Genomic DNA, 18,501 nt, shown 5'->3' on the forward strand with positions numbered 1-18,501 from the left:
CATTTACAGTTATTTGGGATTTGAAATTCAATGTGTTCAGAAAAGCATGCTTGATAGTCATATAACTACCGTTTCTGCCTCAGGGTTCGATCTCAGGCCCATTTCATACGCCTACTTTATATATATTTATATATTTCTCATGTTACAGCAATCGCTAGAACAGGAAATGGATTTCCGTAGCGTTTCCATTTCAATCCTGTACCTTCAACTTGACTAGTCTTACAGTAACTGCTAGTATTGGAAATGCAGGAAAAACTTGTTTCATACATCCAATTAGAATTCCGTATTTTGCGTTCCTATCACATCCCAACAAAGTTTCTTAGCTGAAATAGCTTCGTTTTGGCCAAACAAGACCAATATCTCTCGAATACCTAATGTGGTCAATGACAACTATTTAAGTATTATTATGATAGAATTCATTATTCATTTGTTTGCCTAGTACATATATATTTTTGGGCTATTATTATACCTTTGGCGAAGGTGGAAAACTCTATACAATATTTTATTCTGAAGAGCATTGACTAACTTCCTGATCATTATCAGAAATAGTTTAGAAGCAATTCGTTTGTCTAGGACGAACTGTACAAAACGACCCTCCATGGACGTTTTAGATTTGCGGAAAGGCCGTCTGGTAGCCACCTGTGGCCGTTGCAGAGTAAGAACTGTGAATTAACACTAAGACCACCATTAAAAATATCTTAGAAAAATTGCGCTACTCTAGGACGAACCATGCAGGATGACCATTTTACGGGTGTTCCAAATTATTCGGAAGGCCACCTGCAGTCATAGTTTATTGAGACTTTGAAAGATCACCGTCAGAAATGGTTTAGAAAAAATTGCGCTGCTCTAGGAAAAACTTTCCAAAATCATCATTTCTACATTAATAAAAATCCACACATTTTTATTGGCAAAAATCTAAAGAAATTTACAAATGAATATTATGTGTGCGTAAATAACCACCCGCTATACAAGAATCCACATAAAGGTTATTAGTTAATAAGGGTTATGTGTGTTTCCACATATATGCTATGCGAATTCGCATAGCCGTTATGTGGGAAATGCTATATTCAAAATTTATGTGTGCCACACATAATGGATATGATTCAATTTTTGTCAGTGTACGGTCATTCCGGATTATCCCGAAGGCCATCTGGTGGTCACCTGCGGTCATATCAATGACTAAGTCATAGTAATGACTGAGAATTTCCTCCAAAATCACCGTCAGAAATGGTTTAGAAAAATTGCGCTGCTCTAGGACGAACTTCACAAAATGACCATTTTCACGGACGTTCCGGATTATCCGGAAGGCCGTCTGATGGCCACCTGCGGCCATAGGTGAGTGAGAACTGCGAATTAACTCCAAGGTAATTATCAGAAATGATATAGAAAAAATTGCGTTACTTTATGATGAATTGTTAATGAAATAAATAAATAATTCATTACTGGTCACTTTTCGCAGTGAACCTGAGCCTTTTATTTAGCTATAATTACCCGAGCCTTCTATCGAATCACTTTTATTATCTTTTCAATTGATGAAGAACGAATTTTTTGAGGAATACATGGTGGTTTGGTACAAATTGGTCAACTGACTAAAAAGATATCTCATTTTTACTCAATGTGTTGTACTTTTTACAACGATGCGAGTCCCAGAAGGTTAAGACAAATTTTTGATTTTCTGTTTATAAGTAGATACCGTGACATGCTCTATTACCGTGGGGTTAAGGACGTGTCCACAATAAATTCGCTATATAAAATTCAATTTGTAATAATCACCCTTGAAAACTATGTCGCTTTAATCAATATTAAATACATTTGAAGGGAAAAATATGTTTTGTACTTTCAACTCGTAAGAAAATGAAGAAAATAGTATTCGACATTTGATTTATAAATATGCCTAATACCGCGTACATTCCGAAGAAAATTCCAAATACCGCGCAGAAAATTGCCTTATACCGTGCCCTATCAAACAAGCTCAAATGATGAGCTTAAGAGCACATTTACAATAAAATATGTAAATAATTGAATCATATACAAATTTCAAATAAATTATTAGGTCATACATACTAAAAACGTCATAAAAATTTACTATTTTACACAGATACCTACTGGGAAAAGAATCATTTCCTTGGGAAGCTAGCTATTTCTCAATATTGACGGTTTAAAAGCGTTCATTAATTTTTCAAATAATTTACTTCATATTTATTTAGGTTTTAGATAGATGATATCCAATCGAGTATCTAAGTAGATTTGAAGACAATTGAAGGATTTGTATTCAGATGAAAAATACACTACCTTCATTTCTAAAGGAAACTGCACAGGAAAAATATTTACGTCTATAGTCTGTGGTAAATATCGCATAAACAATATTGTATTCGTATGCTGAACGACACAATAAAGACGATTTGTATGTTCATTAGATGTATACCATCTTCAAGTCTTCCAACAGAAGTTTCTTTTTGGGGAAGTATTGGAATAATACGTATTGCAATATGTAATTCATCTGAATGATGCTTCCCTAGTAATCCTACGCATAAAATGTAGATATTTAATATGAATGTTTCAATACCTATACGATATTGTCTAGTGGTCTATGTATTCAATGTGATAGTTACGTTTTATTTTTCTGAGTATCAACTTCACGGTATAGCCTAGTCACGGTATTAGGCACTACTGGCGAAGAAGATGGCCTAATACCGCGACAATTGTTTTGATCAATAAAAATGCAAAAACAAGAAACTTAAATACCATTTCAGTACCCAACTAATTTTTTATACCTGTAAAACTGGGTTCAATGAGATATTGGAAGTAAATATCATTTAAAAATCAAGTTACAAGACTTGGAAATATAACCATAATTTTAAGCGTTTTGCTAAGCGGATGCAAATTTTGGCTGGTCGATCCATACATTTTCACATTTATTTTTAGCGCCTAATTTACGTCACAAATACCCACAATAATGATTTGCTAACATTTTCTGATATATATTTGTGTATTTCACCAAATAATGTGATGTGTATGACAGACAGTACCTCTATATTCATCAATTTGGATAAAATCCACGGTATTAGGCAATGCGCAGAATTAGGGCAGGTCACGGTTGTGCGGCCTAGTTCTGCCGAACGAGCTATCACGGGGTGTGCTGTCTAATCGCGCGTGCGACTCCGTTTGTTGTGCCACGAGGGAAGAGACAAAGTCATGGCCTGCTATTTACTAGTTAGTGTTGGCAACCAAACCGTTATACGATATTTGCATATCTGTCATCAATGCACTCTAAAAGTGGATTGCCCAACTCCTAATATATCTCACCCTCACATTCCCCTTCTTCTCTCACTAAAAAAGAGAAAAAAAACCATTGACTTAGGATTTTCATAAACAACTATTTACATCGCATTTTTTTCTAATCTTACAATCCAGTGTCCAATATCCGTACTCGATTCCTATATTCAAAATAATCCTAATTCAAATTGGAATTCAAATATTTCAATATGATTTTCCAATCTGATACTCTAATCCAATGTATAAACCCGAAAAGCAAAACCAATATTCCTATTCCATGAACAAAGTTTTATTCCCAGACCAACATTGGAACGTTTTTATAATGGAATACTAAAATCAAACATTCATATAAAACGATCAATTTTTTTTAAATTCTCCTCATCCTCTATGGCTCTGCATTTCAACTAGTTCTCGGTTTACTATTTATTTATTAATTGAATTGTTTTTTCTAATTGAAAGTTTCATTTATGCCTGCCATTGCATGGTTAAGTATTTTGTCCATCCAATTTTCACAACTAATATTCTAATCCAACTCCATCCTTCAAATACAATCTCTAGCTTATAACCACAAGTTGATTCTTAAATAAAATTAAATATTTTCAACCAAGCCAATTCCAATTTTCAAATCTAATAATCATGTTACCTCACCCATTATCAAAAATCAAATGTTTCATTGAAAACCAATACCAAAAACAATCCAAGTTCAATATTTCAATTCAAAGTCCACATACAAATTAATCCGACGCTCTTCCAGAGCGTCTTCGACACTACAAGTCGAAACCGATGAGCAAATTTATCAATCCGACGTTCTTCCATAGCGTCTTCGACATCACAAGTTGAAACCGATGTGCAAATCATTTAATCCGACGCTCTTCCAGAGCGTCTTCGACATCACAAGTCGAAACCGATGCGCAAATCATTTAATCCGACGCTCTTCCAGAGCGTCTTCGACACTACAAGTCGAAACCGATGAGCAAGCTTATCAATCCGATGCTCTTCCATAGCGTCTTCGACATCACAAGTCGAAACCGATGTGCAAATCATTTAATCCGACGCTCTTCTAGAGCGTCTTCGACACTACAAGTCGAAACCGATGAGCAAATTTATTAATCCGGTGCTCTTCCAGAGCGTCTTCGACATTAAAAGTCGAAACCGATGAAAAAATGTCCCAAATACGCCCACAGGATACTTACAAAACAATTATTTCCAATCAGGAACCTCCTGGTAGGATCGCCAAATGTGCGGCCTAGTTCTGCCGAACGAGCTATCACGGGGTGTGCTGTCTAATCGCGCGTGCGACTCCGTTTGTTGTGCCACGAGGGAAGAGACAAAGTCATGGCCTGCTATTTACTAGTTAGTGTTGGCAACCAAACCGTTATACGATATTTGCATATCTGTCATCAATGCACTATAAAAGTGGATTGCCCAACTCCTAATATATCTCACCCTCACAACGGTATAGACACTTAATATATTTGTTACATTTTGGATTGAAGGCCTTCAATGTGATTTTTAAAAGTTAATCTTTGGCCCAGCAGAAGTCCTAAATATTTGGCTTCGCTAGACAAATTAAATGGAACCCCATTCATAGTGACAATATGTCTGCTAGAAGGTTTCAAATAAGAAGCTCTCGGCTTATGTGTGAAAAAAATAAGCTGAGTTTTGGAAGCATTCGGGGAAATTTTCCATTTTTGCAAGTACCGTGGAAGTACCATATTTGACGCAGATCCAAACTTGGCGCACTTTCATATCAAATGATTCATAAAACTTATTTTCGCCGAAAATATATCAAATAATCAAGCCAGACGGCTTTATTTGCTCCTCTTCTTTGCATTTATATCATAAAAAGCATATTATCGATGAAGAATTCTTCTTCTTCTTCTTTTTATTGACATTACATCCCCACACTGGGACAGAGCCGCCTCGCAGCTTAGTGTTCATTCAGCACTTCCACAGTTATTAACTGCGAGGTTTCTAAGCCAAGTTACCATTTTTGCATTCGTATATTATTAGGCTAGCACGATGATACTTTTATGCCCAGGGAAGTCGAGACAATTTCCAATCCGAAAATTGCCTAGACCGGCACCGGGAATCGAACCCAGCCACCCTCAGCATGGTCTTGCTTTGTAGCCGCGCGTCTTACCGCACGGCTAAGGAGGGCCCCGAGGGCCGATGAAGAATTAACTTATCCGAATAAAATATATGGAGGTCATACTTTTAATGCGTCAATTTTTCGCTCTCTTAGCCACAATGCTAAGAGAATTTTCGACCCCTACCTACAAACAGCTGAGTATTATGAGTAAGCTTTTCCTTTTATGCTGAACATTGCAACATTCGAACGCATTTTTCAACCCAAAATGTTCTGCGTCAAATTAGGCTCACAATTCATTTTGATGTTCCAAATTAACCTTATCAGACGAATATAAAATGCTTAGTGCTTAGAAACCTCAATAATATTCTTAGGAAAAGCAATAATGTATTCATTTTATTTTAACTAAATCTCTACTACTTAGAATTAATCAACATTGGATGCCTTATGCTGTCTTCGATTTTGATGCGTTTTTTTACACGGTATTTGGTAATTATGCAGTTTTTCTTTGCAGGTTTTGAAATTCTCGCGAGAAAATAATATTATATAATAAATTAGTATCATACAATTCAATTTACTTTCTCTGCACCGCCGTTTCTACCAGTTCTTTTCCGCACAGTAGACTACGTGAAGACTGATATTTTTTTGTAAATTGTTTTAAATGTATAACTTTTCGTTTTGTTTTATATTCGCCCAAATAGTTTTTTTTTTATCACACCATCATTGGGACAAATTAGTTAGTTAATGTAGCAACAATAAATAAATTCTAACAGGCCCAAAAAATGAATACATTTTTAATTAATTACTCTATTGCTATGCAAGCTACTAGTCAGGCAACTATGAATAGGAAATCAAAGAAAAATATGCCTGGCTTTCTTATATAAGCTTCAGTTTACGTTAATTGTTTATTGAAAAAATGTATACAGACGAACAGCTCATATTTTTGAGAAATATCTGCCTGTCAAGTAACATTTGCATATTGGTAGCTTCAACATTGTTCTAAAAGGGTTCAAATACGGGTTGCGTTCCTTTTATCCGTCTCAGTTTATAGATACAAAATTCCAGATTACCAAAGAAAGCGGTTTTCATTACAAATGCAACAGACCATGATAGACTGGTTATGCAATGAAATGTCAAAGTTAGTTCTTCCGTGAATACATGTTTTGACATGACTTTTACAGGTGTTGCTTTGAGAAGCATTTTGATTGATGTGCAGGGTACATGAAACTAACAAAACACTTACATTACATGCCACATATCATATAACTTGCAGAACAACTGAACAAAAATAAATGAAATGCTGCTTTGTAAAATGAATTAACTTGTTATTTTATACAGTAAAAAGTTCTTTTGCACTGTCATTATATAATAAACAAATAATAAACACCTTACTTGATTGATTGATTGATTGAGTTTTAACATAGTTTCAAAGTGCGTCAAATTAGGAACAACTTTGCGTCAAATAAGGAACATGGTAAAATTAGTACGTCAATTTGGGCACCTCAAGTACCACACAGATAAAAAAAATCTAAGAAATGAACTTATATTTCGAAGTTTCATTATTTGTACACATTCTATAATAGTAGAAAGCTCGTTATGCAGAATATTCAGCGAATCCATTTTGTATTTTTTTTAAAATAATGCTTCTTTTCCAAATTTTCTTAACTGCGTCAAATATGGTGCCTCCACGGTAAGTGGAGAAAATATCCAAACTTTTTTGCAATCTCCTACAAATGACACGAAGCCTTCGCCCTTTGGCTGAAAGACCCATGTCATCTGCAAACAAAGATTTTTGACACTCTGGTGGTAAATCAGGTAAGTCAGAAGTAAAAATGTTAAACAATATGGGCCCCAGTATGCTGCCTTGTGGAACACCAGCTCCTTCAGGTAATCTATCAGATTTAGAATTCTGATAGTTTACCTGCAGTGAGCGATCTGATAAATAATTTTGGATCAGTTTAATAATGTACAGAGGAAAATTAAAATTCATTAATTTTACAATCAAACCTTCATGCCGTTGGTCAACGTAAGGATATTATTTATGCGATCAGACACGTGCAGTTCTTGCGAAGTGAGTGGTCGTAAGCAGGAAAAGCGGAAGGAGGTAGCAACAGTTTTGGAGAACAGCAAGCGGAGGCGCTGGTGGAGGAAATCAAAGTACGTCTACCTATACAGATCGGTTTTATCACGGGGCAACAGCATTCGAGTTACATTTAGCTTGGTGCCGCTGAGAAAATGAAGCGAATTAACTGTCTAATAAACCAAAAGGCTCTTTTCAGGGCCACAATAATCGCTGGAAGAGGATAATTACCGATTTAAACTTCATTCATTGTTCGAATTTATTGCAGCATTTCGTTCGCAGCATTCGGACTATGTGTGGCTTAGGCCCGATGCCCACTAAGCGGTTTTTCAACGCCACGTGCACGCAGCGTTAAAATAACGCTGGTGTGCATCGGCGTGGTGACGCTGCGTTACCGCTTTTTCCCGGTGCACACCTGCGTCTTTTTGACGCCACGTGCACTCTGCGTTGAAATGACGCTACGTGGGCATCGGCCTTTATTCCGCTGGCGTTTGCGGCAGCAGCGCGGTGAAGTTCATCTCTGCATAAAGCGCCTTCCTGAACACTAATAGCAACAAAACCAAATCAGTATCTTGAAATAAAATTTCACATTACTGATACTTATGTCATACATGCGGCAGCATCTCCCTTCGACGCGTGCTACGGACGGAAACTTTCTGCGATTGCCAAGCAATTAATTTTCACTTTGAACCAACTTTTTTCTCAAACTTCCCTTTTAGAATGTTGGGTCCTGAGAAGAACCGAATAATATAAATAATGCGCCTTCCGAATCACTAACAGCAATCACTCAACAGTCCGACGCGCGCTTGTAATTCTGCTGCCGAAATCAATTTCCGCTATGGCCAAGCGATGATGATTTGTCCTTGATGAAAATGTATTCTGCTCAACCTTTTCTCTTGGAGAATTGAGGTTATATTCTTCTTCCTTCTCAATAAACTGCAACAAATCCAGATCCCGAACCATGCGAGAAATTTTCACTGGAGTGCCGATGACGCCGACGATAGTCTGTTTGCCGTTGAGCCGCTACAGATGCAACAAACACCGCCTTCACTACCATCGTTCTGTCCGCTCTCTGTGGATCCTCGAACCGAAATGACGCGCGGGAGTGAAACACAGGTCTAATTATACTCAGAGAAAATGAAACGGTGGGTCAAAAGGCCCGTGACTTATATCATTCTGATGTCCGTGTTGGGAATGCACGTACGGAATTGGTTGATTCTGATATCTTTTCTGGGTAGGACAAGAATTGAAATTTCTAATAGCTTATGGTGAATAATCAAAAGATTCAATGAAATTGACAAATTGCTGGAGAGTTTTCGAGTCGATTGATATATAAATCTCAAAAATTCATCGAAAGATAAAGGCTGTATTATCGTTCAAAATCTTACATGATTTCGTGACTTACTTACTTATGGATCCTGTACACCTCCGGTGGTGCAAAGGGCCGACTTAAAAGATCTCCATTGCCCGGCTATCGCTTTAACCTGTTGCCAGGTTAGATTTCGGTCGACTTCTTTTATTTCTTTATTGAGGCTTCGCCGCCATGAGCCTCTGGGTCTGCCTCTGCTGCGATGTCCCGCTGGGTTCCAGTCTAATGCTTGTTTACAGATTTCGTTTCCGCCCCTACGTAGAGTGTGGCCGACCCAGCCCCACTTCCGATCCCGAATTTCTGTTGCTATCGGCCTCTGGTGACAACGACGATGGAGCTCGTTGTTTGAGATCCAATTGTGAGGCCACCAGGCCCAAATTATATACCGCAGGCATCTGTTAATGAACACCTGCAGCCGTTGAGTGTTCTCCACTGATACACACCATGTTTCGCTAGCGTATAGCAGCACAGATTTCACGTTAGAGTTGAAAATTCGTATTTTGATGCGTTTTTCCAGATATTTCTTAAACTCGCAAAGGCAGCCCTTGCTTTCTTGATCCGTGCGCCTATGTCGATCTTGGTACCGCCGTCTGACGCCATTTGGCTACCAAGATATTGGAAGCTTTCAACATTCTCCACTGGTTGCCCGGCTACTGTGAAACTGGAAGGAGTCACCGTGTTTACATCCAACGATTTGGTTTTGTTGACGTTGATGACTAAACCTGCCGAGGAGGAGCGCTCGGCAAGGTCGTTGAGCTTACTCTGAATATCAGAGCGCCGTTGCGCGAGGACTGCAACGTCATCAGCCAATTCGAAGTCGTTTAGGTGCTCCATGGTTATAGGCTGACATAACAGCCCGCGGTTTGGTTCACGGTCAATCGCACCTACCAGAATCTCATCGATTACGATGAGGAACAGTAACGGTGATAGAATACATCCTTGCCTCACACCAGCTACGACCCGGATAGGGTCGGACAGGACCCCATTGTGCAGCACTCTACACGAAAAGGCCTCGTACTGTGCTTCGATGAGGCAGATGATTTGCTCAGGAACCCCCTTGCGTCTGAGGGCGCCCCACATATTCTCGTGATTGAGACGGTCGAATGCTTTTTCGTAGTCAATGAATACCAAGTAAAGGGACTCTTGGAATTCGTTGACCTGCTCCAGAATGATGCGGAGCGTGACAATATGGTCCACACAGGATCTTCCGTCTGGCTTGCTGTCGCCGGAGAGTCGCATCGATCTTCTCCTGAATCCGGGCTAGGATAATTTTGCACAGAACTTTGAGAACGGTACACAGCAACATAATGCCTCGCCAGTTATCGCATACAGTCAGGTCACCCTTTTTGGGCACTTTCACTAATATACCTTGCATCCAGTCGACCGGGAAAGTTGCGGTGTCCCAGATATTACGAAATAAACGATGCAGTAGTTGAGCGGTTGTCATGGGGTCAGCTTTGAGCATCTCGATCGACCCCTGGGGCTTTATTCGATTTCATGCTTTGTATGGCTGTTTGAATCTCTAGCAGTGATGGAGCTTCGGTATTGACGCGTGTTATACGTCGGATCCTAGGCAGATCATGCCGAGGTGGTGATGGTCTGGCTGGCGAATCAGGGATCCTTTTGGAATTTCCCGTCATCAATTTTGCACGGGAATTCAAAACTTGTTTGCGTGAGTCAATGTGGCCATATCAATCCAGGAGGTCACTTTCGAGCTTCTGAACGAAAAATTATGACATTATGATGTGTCGCAAGTAATATTTGGAATATCCTTTCCATCACGGGACATAGATCTCTTATAGCCGGTTCCGGAAGGGCGAATAATCCCTAGACAGGTTAGAAAAAGTTCCATTACGGACAGAACATGTCCGATATACATCCCCGAGTTGACCAATCACAGTATTAGGTAATTTTGACAGCATAGACTAAGGATTCGTTCGGCAATACCCATCGGTAAAAAAAGTATCCCAGTACAATCCGGAATAACTCCGGGACCAAGTGGCCAATCCTAATTTTAAGTCACATGTCACTTGTGTGAGAAACTAAGAATACCAAACCGTTTTAAAAAAGAGCTTTGGCAAAATTGTCAAAAGTGGAGCACATTTTTTTAAAACTCCTTTTGCCATTTACTGCCCACGATCGCATATTTGTAACACTCGCATTTTTGTTCATTTGTGGAAAGCCTGTGAATCGTTCAGAATATTCAATTTACTGCATCTAATCCCACACAGGCTTGACAAAACTCCTCACCCTCGATAGAGATGAGTGACGTTTAGCGCTCGCACACTAATGTGCAATTCGGCATGTGTAAATACATGTTTGTTTTCCTTCTGCTCATAACCAACCTCAAAATTGACTGGGTCATCACAATGATTGCAAAGGAGTCAAAAAATATATGGAAATATACTCATTTTAACCCAAGCTTCGCTGAGTTGCACCATCTAGGAGTGTTTGTTTTCCTTTTATCGGCACTCACACATTCGGACGTGAGAATCTCAATAGAGTCAAATAAAATAATCATCAGCAAAATGCTGCCTTCGCATCCTCACAGTTGAGTGGAAGCGTAAAAAATCACAGGTACAAAAACGCAGAGTGAGGAAAAGCAAAATAAAAACACATGTGAGTGAGGCGTCGGGCGAAAGAGCATTCATTGAGCCTCCGGAGCGACGCTTTGTATGTAAAAAAATCTTGGAGGCTGTTTTGAGTGTGGGTGTAAGTGAGTGACGCACCACAAGAAAAAGATGAACAGATAGACTCGCTCTTGTTTTGCGACGCACAAGCTCGGTTTTAATGATGCACAATGTTGTGAGTGCCAATGTTGTCAGGTACCTCCTAAACCGGGGGAGGAAGGACCTGGAAAGGTCCGTCCACTCAGGAAAGACGGTGGTAAGGGGTTACGGCAGGCTGAAAGTTCTCAGCCGCTCCAGACCAGGGAAATAGAGGGGGATGACGCCTCCTGGACCCTGGTCAAGAACAAGAGGAAACCGAAGACGTCAAGGGCCGAAAGGAAGGCCCAGGCGAATGAGGGTAGCAAGAATTCTAGGGTAGGCGCCAATCGCTCCAGGGGCGATGCCCTAGTCATCACGGCGGACGAGGCTAAGTACTCGGATGTTTTGAAGGCGATGAGGAGTGACGTCAAGCTCGGTGAACTCGGCGCCGACGTACGTCGAATAAGACGTACCCGGATGGGCGAGATGATACTCGAGCTGAAGCGGGGCGTCTCGCAAAAGGGCGCCGCCTACGAGAAGTTGGCGGAGGAGGTCATAGGCGAGACGGTCAAGGTGAGGGCACTCACGACGGAGGTGAATCTAAGGGTTAAAGACCTGGACGAGATCACTGAAGTCGAAGAGCTCGTCACGGCACTGCGGCTACAGTCGGCCGTTCGGCTACGGAAAGGTCCGGCAGGGACGCAGGTAGCATTGGTTCGGCTATCTGCAGCGGACGCCTCCAAGGTAGTCAAGTTAGGGAGCGTCAAGGTGGGATGGTCGGTATGCCCTGTGCGCATATACGAGCAACCCGAAGTTTGCTTCAAGTGCCTGGAACCGGGGCACAAGCAATGGGACTGCAAAGGCCCTGACAGAAGCAATCTCTGCCGACGCTGCGGATTGGAGGGACATAAGGCACAATGCTGCACGAACCCTCCCAATTATTTGATTTGTTCCAGCAAAGCTGTGAACAGCAAGCACCCCATGGGGGGTTAGATGTGGACGGCGTTCAAGCGTGCTGCAAAATCAAAGTGCAGGTAACGCAGATGGCTTGCTCGGCCTCGCCCGAGTGTTTGGTGTGCGCAGGTTTAGAGGAAACGGCGGAACACGTGTTGTTCGTGTGCTCACGTTTTCGCGCAATGCGTGACCACATGCTTGCCACATGTGGTCTGGACACTACCCCGGACAACCTAGTTCGGAGGATGTGTAAAGATGAAGTTGGCTGGAACGCCGTTTTATCGGCTATCGCCCAAATCGTCTCGGAGCTACACAGAAGGTGGCGCGTGGACTCAAGGATGGCTAGTTCAGGCGCAAATAAGAGGTGGTCCAAGGGATCGGAGTCGGCTTCATGGGTCATACCGGTGGTCATGCTCTGTGGTCGAACTCGATCCTTTTATCGAACAAGTGGCCGCGCGAAGAACAACATGGTATCGTCGCTTGCGCGGCGTCGGTCAACCGGGCGGGTTCCGAGCCCGAGGACGGAAAGGGGTCCTCGTCAAGGCTGGGGCAGGCGTAGGCCTCGCGTCGGCAAGTCCCTCTGTGTGCTGGCGAATAGGCCCTATCGCAGAAAGGTCAATTTGGGGTGCACGCGGCATCATCATTCTTGATACCAGTCGTGCAGAGGGAAGCAGGCGCGAAGTCGACCCTTCCCACCTTCCGAGAACATAGGGCGTGGTAAGGCCACATGGAAAGCCGGCAACGCGCTGGCACGATACCATGGTGTTCTTCTAAAAAAGCGAGTTACGATGTTCGGTGCTGCAAGGACACGCAGCTAACCTCGAGGGTGCGTTGTGCACTGGCCCCCCTTTGAAGCATTACTTTCTGGTTGTACCGAAGGGACTATGGGCTTGGCGGCAATGGAAACGGTTTAGCGGGTCGGGGATGTAGTCCTCCCTCCCACGGTGATCCCTAACCCCGCACTTCCTGGTCAACCCAGGCAAGGATGTTAACGATCATTTAGTAATTTGCGTTCGATCATTTAGTAGTTTGTCAATAACATATTCCAGAAGCTGAACTCCAAAATATGTTGTATGGTGGACTTCTAGTGCGAAGGTTTTTCTACAATTCTGCCTAATAGTTCGTTGTTTGAATTCCACTAGTAACGGAGTTATAGCTATAGTTTCAGTAACTTAGACTAAATGATAACAAAACTCCAATCATTTAGTTTAAGTTACTGCAACTAGCGCTCTAACTCCGTTCTTAGATGAATTTTAATAACGAACCATTAGGCAAAGTTGTAGAAAAACCTTCGCACTAGAAGTCCACCATACAACATATTTAGAAATTCAGCTTCTGGAATGTGTTATTGATAAACTACTAAATGATCGAACGCAAATTACTGAATGATCGTTAACATCATTGAACCCAGGATGTCTGTTGAGCAGATTCCCCCTCCATTGTTTAGGAAGAAAAAAAAACAATATTGTGAGTTTTGATGCTTATTTCTGCTCCTCAAAAAAAACTCTTGCTCTTGCTCATTTTCTACTCGGCGAGGAGTTTTTGGCAAGCCTGCCACAATAGTAAAAAAGGCTTTACTATCTTGCTTATCTATGGTAAGCAGGAAATGATTGAGTTTGAGAAAATGCAAATGTTACAAATATGCGATCATGGGCACTTTAATCCTTCAAAAAATCCCTCATAAAACTCCTTTAAAAATACTTATATTTTGAATAAAATCTCCGGAAACTTCTTGAAGACTCTAACAAAGAACTCTTAATATAAAATATTTGTTTCATGCAGGCAATAAGACTGGTGAGCGAGATCTTCAGCAACAGTATCCTGCCTCCTCTTTTGCTATCTACTGCAAGTGGACCACGTGGTTCCGATTCCGACGGAGCTGGCTCACTGGGGGACGATGGTGCGGATACGCCCGTAGCACTGGGCGCTTCTGTCGGCGGTGGAGGAGGAGGCGGTCGCACTATTATGAGAGGCCTTGGGAGACAACGCAACAGACGCCGCGGTATGCAAAATATTAGCAACCTGGACAACATCCTGCGGGAGATATTGATTTCGGTGGCAGACGGTGCCAACGGAGGAGCCGGTGGGACTCCCATGTTCTTCATGGGCAATCCAGCTGACTACGCGTGGGGCAGGGAGGGGTTGGATACGATCGTGACCCAATTGCTCAACCAAATGGATAACACGGGGCCACCGCCACTGGAGAAGGAAAAAATTGCAGAGATTCCGAAAGTCACAATTAGTGCCGAGCAGGTGGACACGAAGCTCCAGTGCTCGGTCTGTTGGGAAGATTTCCAGATCGATGAAGTCGTACGGAAATTGTCCTGTGCTGTGCGTATCGAAGCCTAAACCACCACATTGGGCATTACAGTTACCTTATAATGATCGTATTTGTTTTGCAGCACGTTTATCATGAGTCGTGTATCATTCCATGGCTGGAGTTGCATGGTACGTGTCCGATATGTCGGAAGAGTCTGGCACCAGAGCAGCAACCAGACGAACAGCGTGGCCTAGCAGCTGCAGCGAATGCCGTTGCCAACACGTTACGTGAGTAATTTTTCTAGTAAAATTTTCTAATTTTCTATAATATTCGTTAATTACAATGATTAAAATTTCGATGTGTATAATACAGTCGAAAGAAACTACAGTGGTAGAGTGAGTTTCAGTTACACCGTGTCCAGATTATTCTCACACACTTTATCTGTCGTCCTAGTGGTGAAGTTATTTGCAAGTGCGGCAAGCTATTGTTTGTTTTTATCAAGAATGGCGTTAAGATTAACGTTTTCTATTACAAAATAGAAGTCAAGTTTTACAGAATGTCGTTAGGCCAAGCTTAGACAAATCTACGGAAAGGTTTCAGATGGTCGAAGCGGCTTTTCATACACTGAATTTATTGAAAAATTTCTGAATGGGCACCCAATCCACCAGATACAAACGTCTTTGATTGTTTTTTGTGGTCATACATGATGTCGAGAAAAAAACGAGCATAAAGTGTCTATTTTTGGCTCAGTTCAACACCTTAATTCTACATACGCGCCGCTTTTGAATGTTTTGAAAAATGTTTGAAGCTGGTAAAAAAGGATAAAAGCGTTATTTTAATAAAAACAATCACCAATGAAATGATGTGAAATAATCGAAGTTCTAATCTGTATGAAAACCAATATATTGGACACGGTGTAAGTAATTCGAAAAGAACTTCTGTCCATCAAATGCTTTTAGTTTCGCTCAATCGGGAATGTTGGGCAATTGTTAATCAGATGATGCAAAAGAATGAAAAGTTACTCGGGGTGCTACGGAACTCAAGAAATGGTCAATAAGATGCCCAATCATTAGTGTACCAAATTAGTTTCTTTTTCAGTTTTATTACTGAATGTGGAAAGCTTTCCAAACATTTTTTCACCTTAAAAATGGGTCACTAAAAAGCGCAGTATAAAAATAAACTGTGCGTCCAGGATTCAAGATATATCTGAAATTTTTTATTGACTAATGTTACCAAATGCACAAATTCCAAACATTGGATCCCAATGGATTAACAACCGTCGTGGCGTTTTTTTTATCTTTGGGCTTTGCAGGATCGCTCCATTCGGAAGGATTCCCGGGAGCAGCGAGTCACTCCTCATCATCCTCGGTCGACGAGGGAGGACCATCATCATCATCTAGTCTACTAGTCGATCTCGGCCAGCCGATGTTTTCCTTCAGCACCGGTGCCGGTGCCAGCACGGGAAACCCCAGGTCCAGCATGACAACGTCGCGAGAGAGCAACGCCAGCTCGTCGTCGTCCGCAGCATCCACCTCCGCCCCCAACACATCGTCGGCACCCGGCAGTAGTAGTTCCGGCACATCCGGAACCAACAACAGTAGGTATCGTGACGACGATGGTAACATCGATTACGAGTTTGATTAATGGTTTCATAAAATGGCCACCTTGGTAGGGTAGGAGGTGTAGAACACGATTGCGATGCTTTTTACCAAAAAAAAAACTGTTAAGATGCGCCGCTTTTTCGGTTTTCGTCGGATATAATATTAAGGAAGCTCCAAGCGCTAGAAAAGGGAACATTTTTTAATTGTAATTTCAGATTTCCAAGTGAATTTACGATATTTTGTTTTGTTCATGTGAACCACCCTAGCACTAACTACCAAGATGTATCTAACAAAGGAATTTGATATTATTTTTCTAATTTTCAAACTACACTTATAACATGATTGTGGTATTTGTACCATAACGCAAATGTATTAAAACCATTGCAATTCAAAGTGCTATTTTTCAAGTTGGATGAAGGAAGGCTATAACTATAAGCAGTCTTATTTCAGCTTCATTTTCGATTTCACTTGCAAGCCGGTTGGTCATAATTACGATTATTATCAAACTTTTAGGTACGGAAAGATTAGAAAGCTAGTTTTCACCTTTCGCGTAAGTAGTCCTCTTTTACACGTTCCAAAAGTTATTACTCTGTTGCTTGTCACTGCTTTTTAGCTTGGCTACAACTGAGCCTGTGTCAAGCGCGGTGTCATTATCATCAATAGACATAGGAGGACCGCTGTCATCATTGAAACGCAATATGAAAAAAAAATGTGACCAGGACGACCTGATTACGATCTGGCGATGAGCTAGACCAAGGGTATTAGTAGCTTGGCTACAAACAAATGAGATCTGCTTTTTAGTTGGGTCAACTGACAACTATTTGAACACTTGCATTGAGATTTGATCATCACAAGTCACAACTCCAGTCAACCCTCCATAAGTCGATATTGAAGGGATCGTCGAGTTATGGAAATTTAAGAGAAATATTGAAACGAAAAATATATTTTTTTTAGGAAGCTGTTGGATGGGATCATCAAAGTAAACCGGAAAAGATGTTTTTTTGTCTTTATTTGAGAGGTTTTCAGCCCTAGGCTGGCTCACCTCTTGGAAAAGATGTTGATTCGAAGCTAATTATAGGCCGTCGCTAAAAATTGTGGAACCGGAAGAAGTAAAATTTTTAGTTTGTAAGTCCCCTATACGAAACTAGCGAACGGGTTTTGATAAGAAAATTTGTCATTTTCATACGTGCCGCTTACGTTGTTAACATTCTGCGAGGGTTCTGATTAAATTAGGCTTAACAAATCGCACGTGCTATCATAGTATTCACCACCACAATCCACCACGTGGCGAACAAACTTTTAAAACTATCAAAGTAGCTTTTTCCTGGAGATATTTTTTTTCTTAGGTGACTATCTGGCGATTATTCCTGTAAGCGAATAAAATTAAGCGATGGAGTAGATGTTTTTTATGCACGGTACAATATAACACTTTATTACTAATCACCGCGAACAGAGGTAAATACGGACGTTGAGAAAAGGAAACTAAACAAGCATGTCGGTGTTGATGGCATGGCGGTATTTATAATGTTCTGATCCACTTGATTCACTTCGTCAATGGATTGTCTGATATATAGAAATATTGAGTGTTATAATTTATTATGGATGTGGCTCTAACGGCAGGCCTGTCATCTCGAGGGTGCGCCGTTTGGCATAATTGATTAAAATAGCATATTTCAGACATATTTCCATTCTTTCAGCATCAGGAATTTCGGATGTATGATGCACTTTTTAAAAAGTTTTCTATATTCACTTTTCACTATATTTAAGCCTAAACTTCACACTACACTGTTGACGGAAGAAAGAGAGTGAGCCGCGTGGCGGTACCTATTTTATAATCTAAACCTGCTGACGATGCGCATCCGATCGGATGACTACCGACTGACGCGCAACGTGGCATACGGTACATACTGCAATTTCTTAACGGCCTCCCCCATGGTGGAAAGCCGTCCTCGGCTTTCTTACTCCTTCGCTACTCCTGTGGAACAATGGTTATTTTCGGATATTCGTCCTCGAGGAGCTCTGTCACGTCGTCTGGTGTCTGATGACTTCCGGTTTTTTGAATAATTGCTATTGCTTTCTTGAGCCAATGCACGGCGGTCCCAATGAAGATGAGGAATGTTTGGGAACCGATGACCATTCCAATAACTTAAGAAATGAATGCAGT

General features: G+C 41.2%; 1 protein-coding gene across 7 annotated transcripts in view; it reads left to right on the forward strand.

The window, feature by feature from the left end:
• LOC134224496 (E3 ubiquitin-protein ligase Iruka) overlaps positions 1–18,501 on the forward strand; it is a 110,928-nt gene that overhangs the window by 6,531 nt on the left and 85,896 nt on the right. For 6 of the 7 annotated variants that reach the window (XM_062703861.1, XM_062703862.1, XM_062703860.1 and 3 more), the window contains 3 exons: positions 14,259–14,807; positions 14,879–15,023; positions 16,049–16,333. In XM_062703861.1, the coding sequence (XP_062559845.1) occupies positions 14,259–14,807; positions 14,879–15,023; positions 16,049–16,333 (979 nt within the window). Of the gene's footprint in view, positions 1–14,258; positions 14,808–14,878; positions 15,024–16,048; positions 16,731–18,501 lie in introns of those variants that run through there. The other variant, XM_062703864.1, reaches the window with a different exon arrangement.

Source organism: Armigeres subalbatus, chromosome 3 (assembly GCF_024139115.2).
Source record: "Armigeres subalbatus isolate Guangzhou_Male chromosome 3, GZ_Asu_2, whole genome shotgun sequence".
Taxonomy (NCBI): domain Eukaryota; kingdom Metazoa; phylum Arthropoda; class Insecta; order Diptera; family Culicidae; genus Armigeres; species Armigeres subalbatus.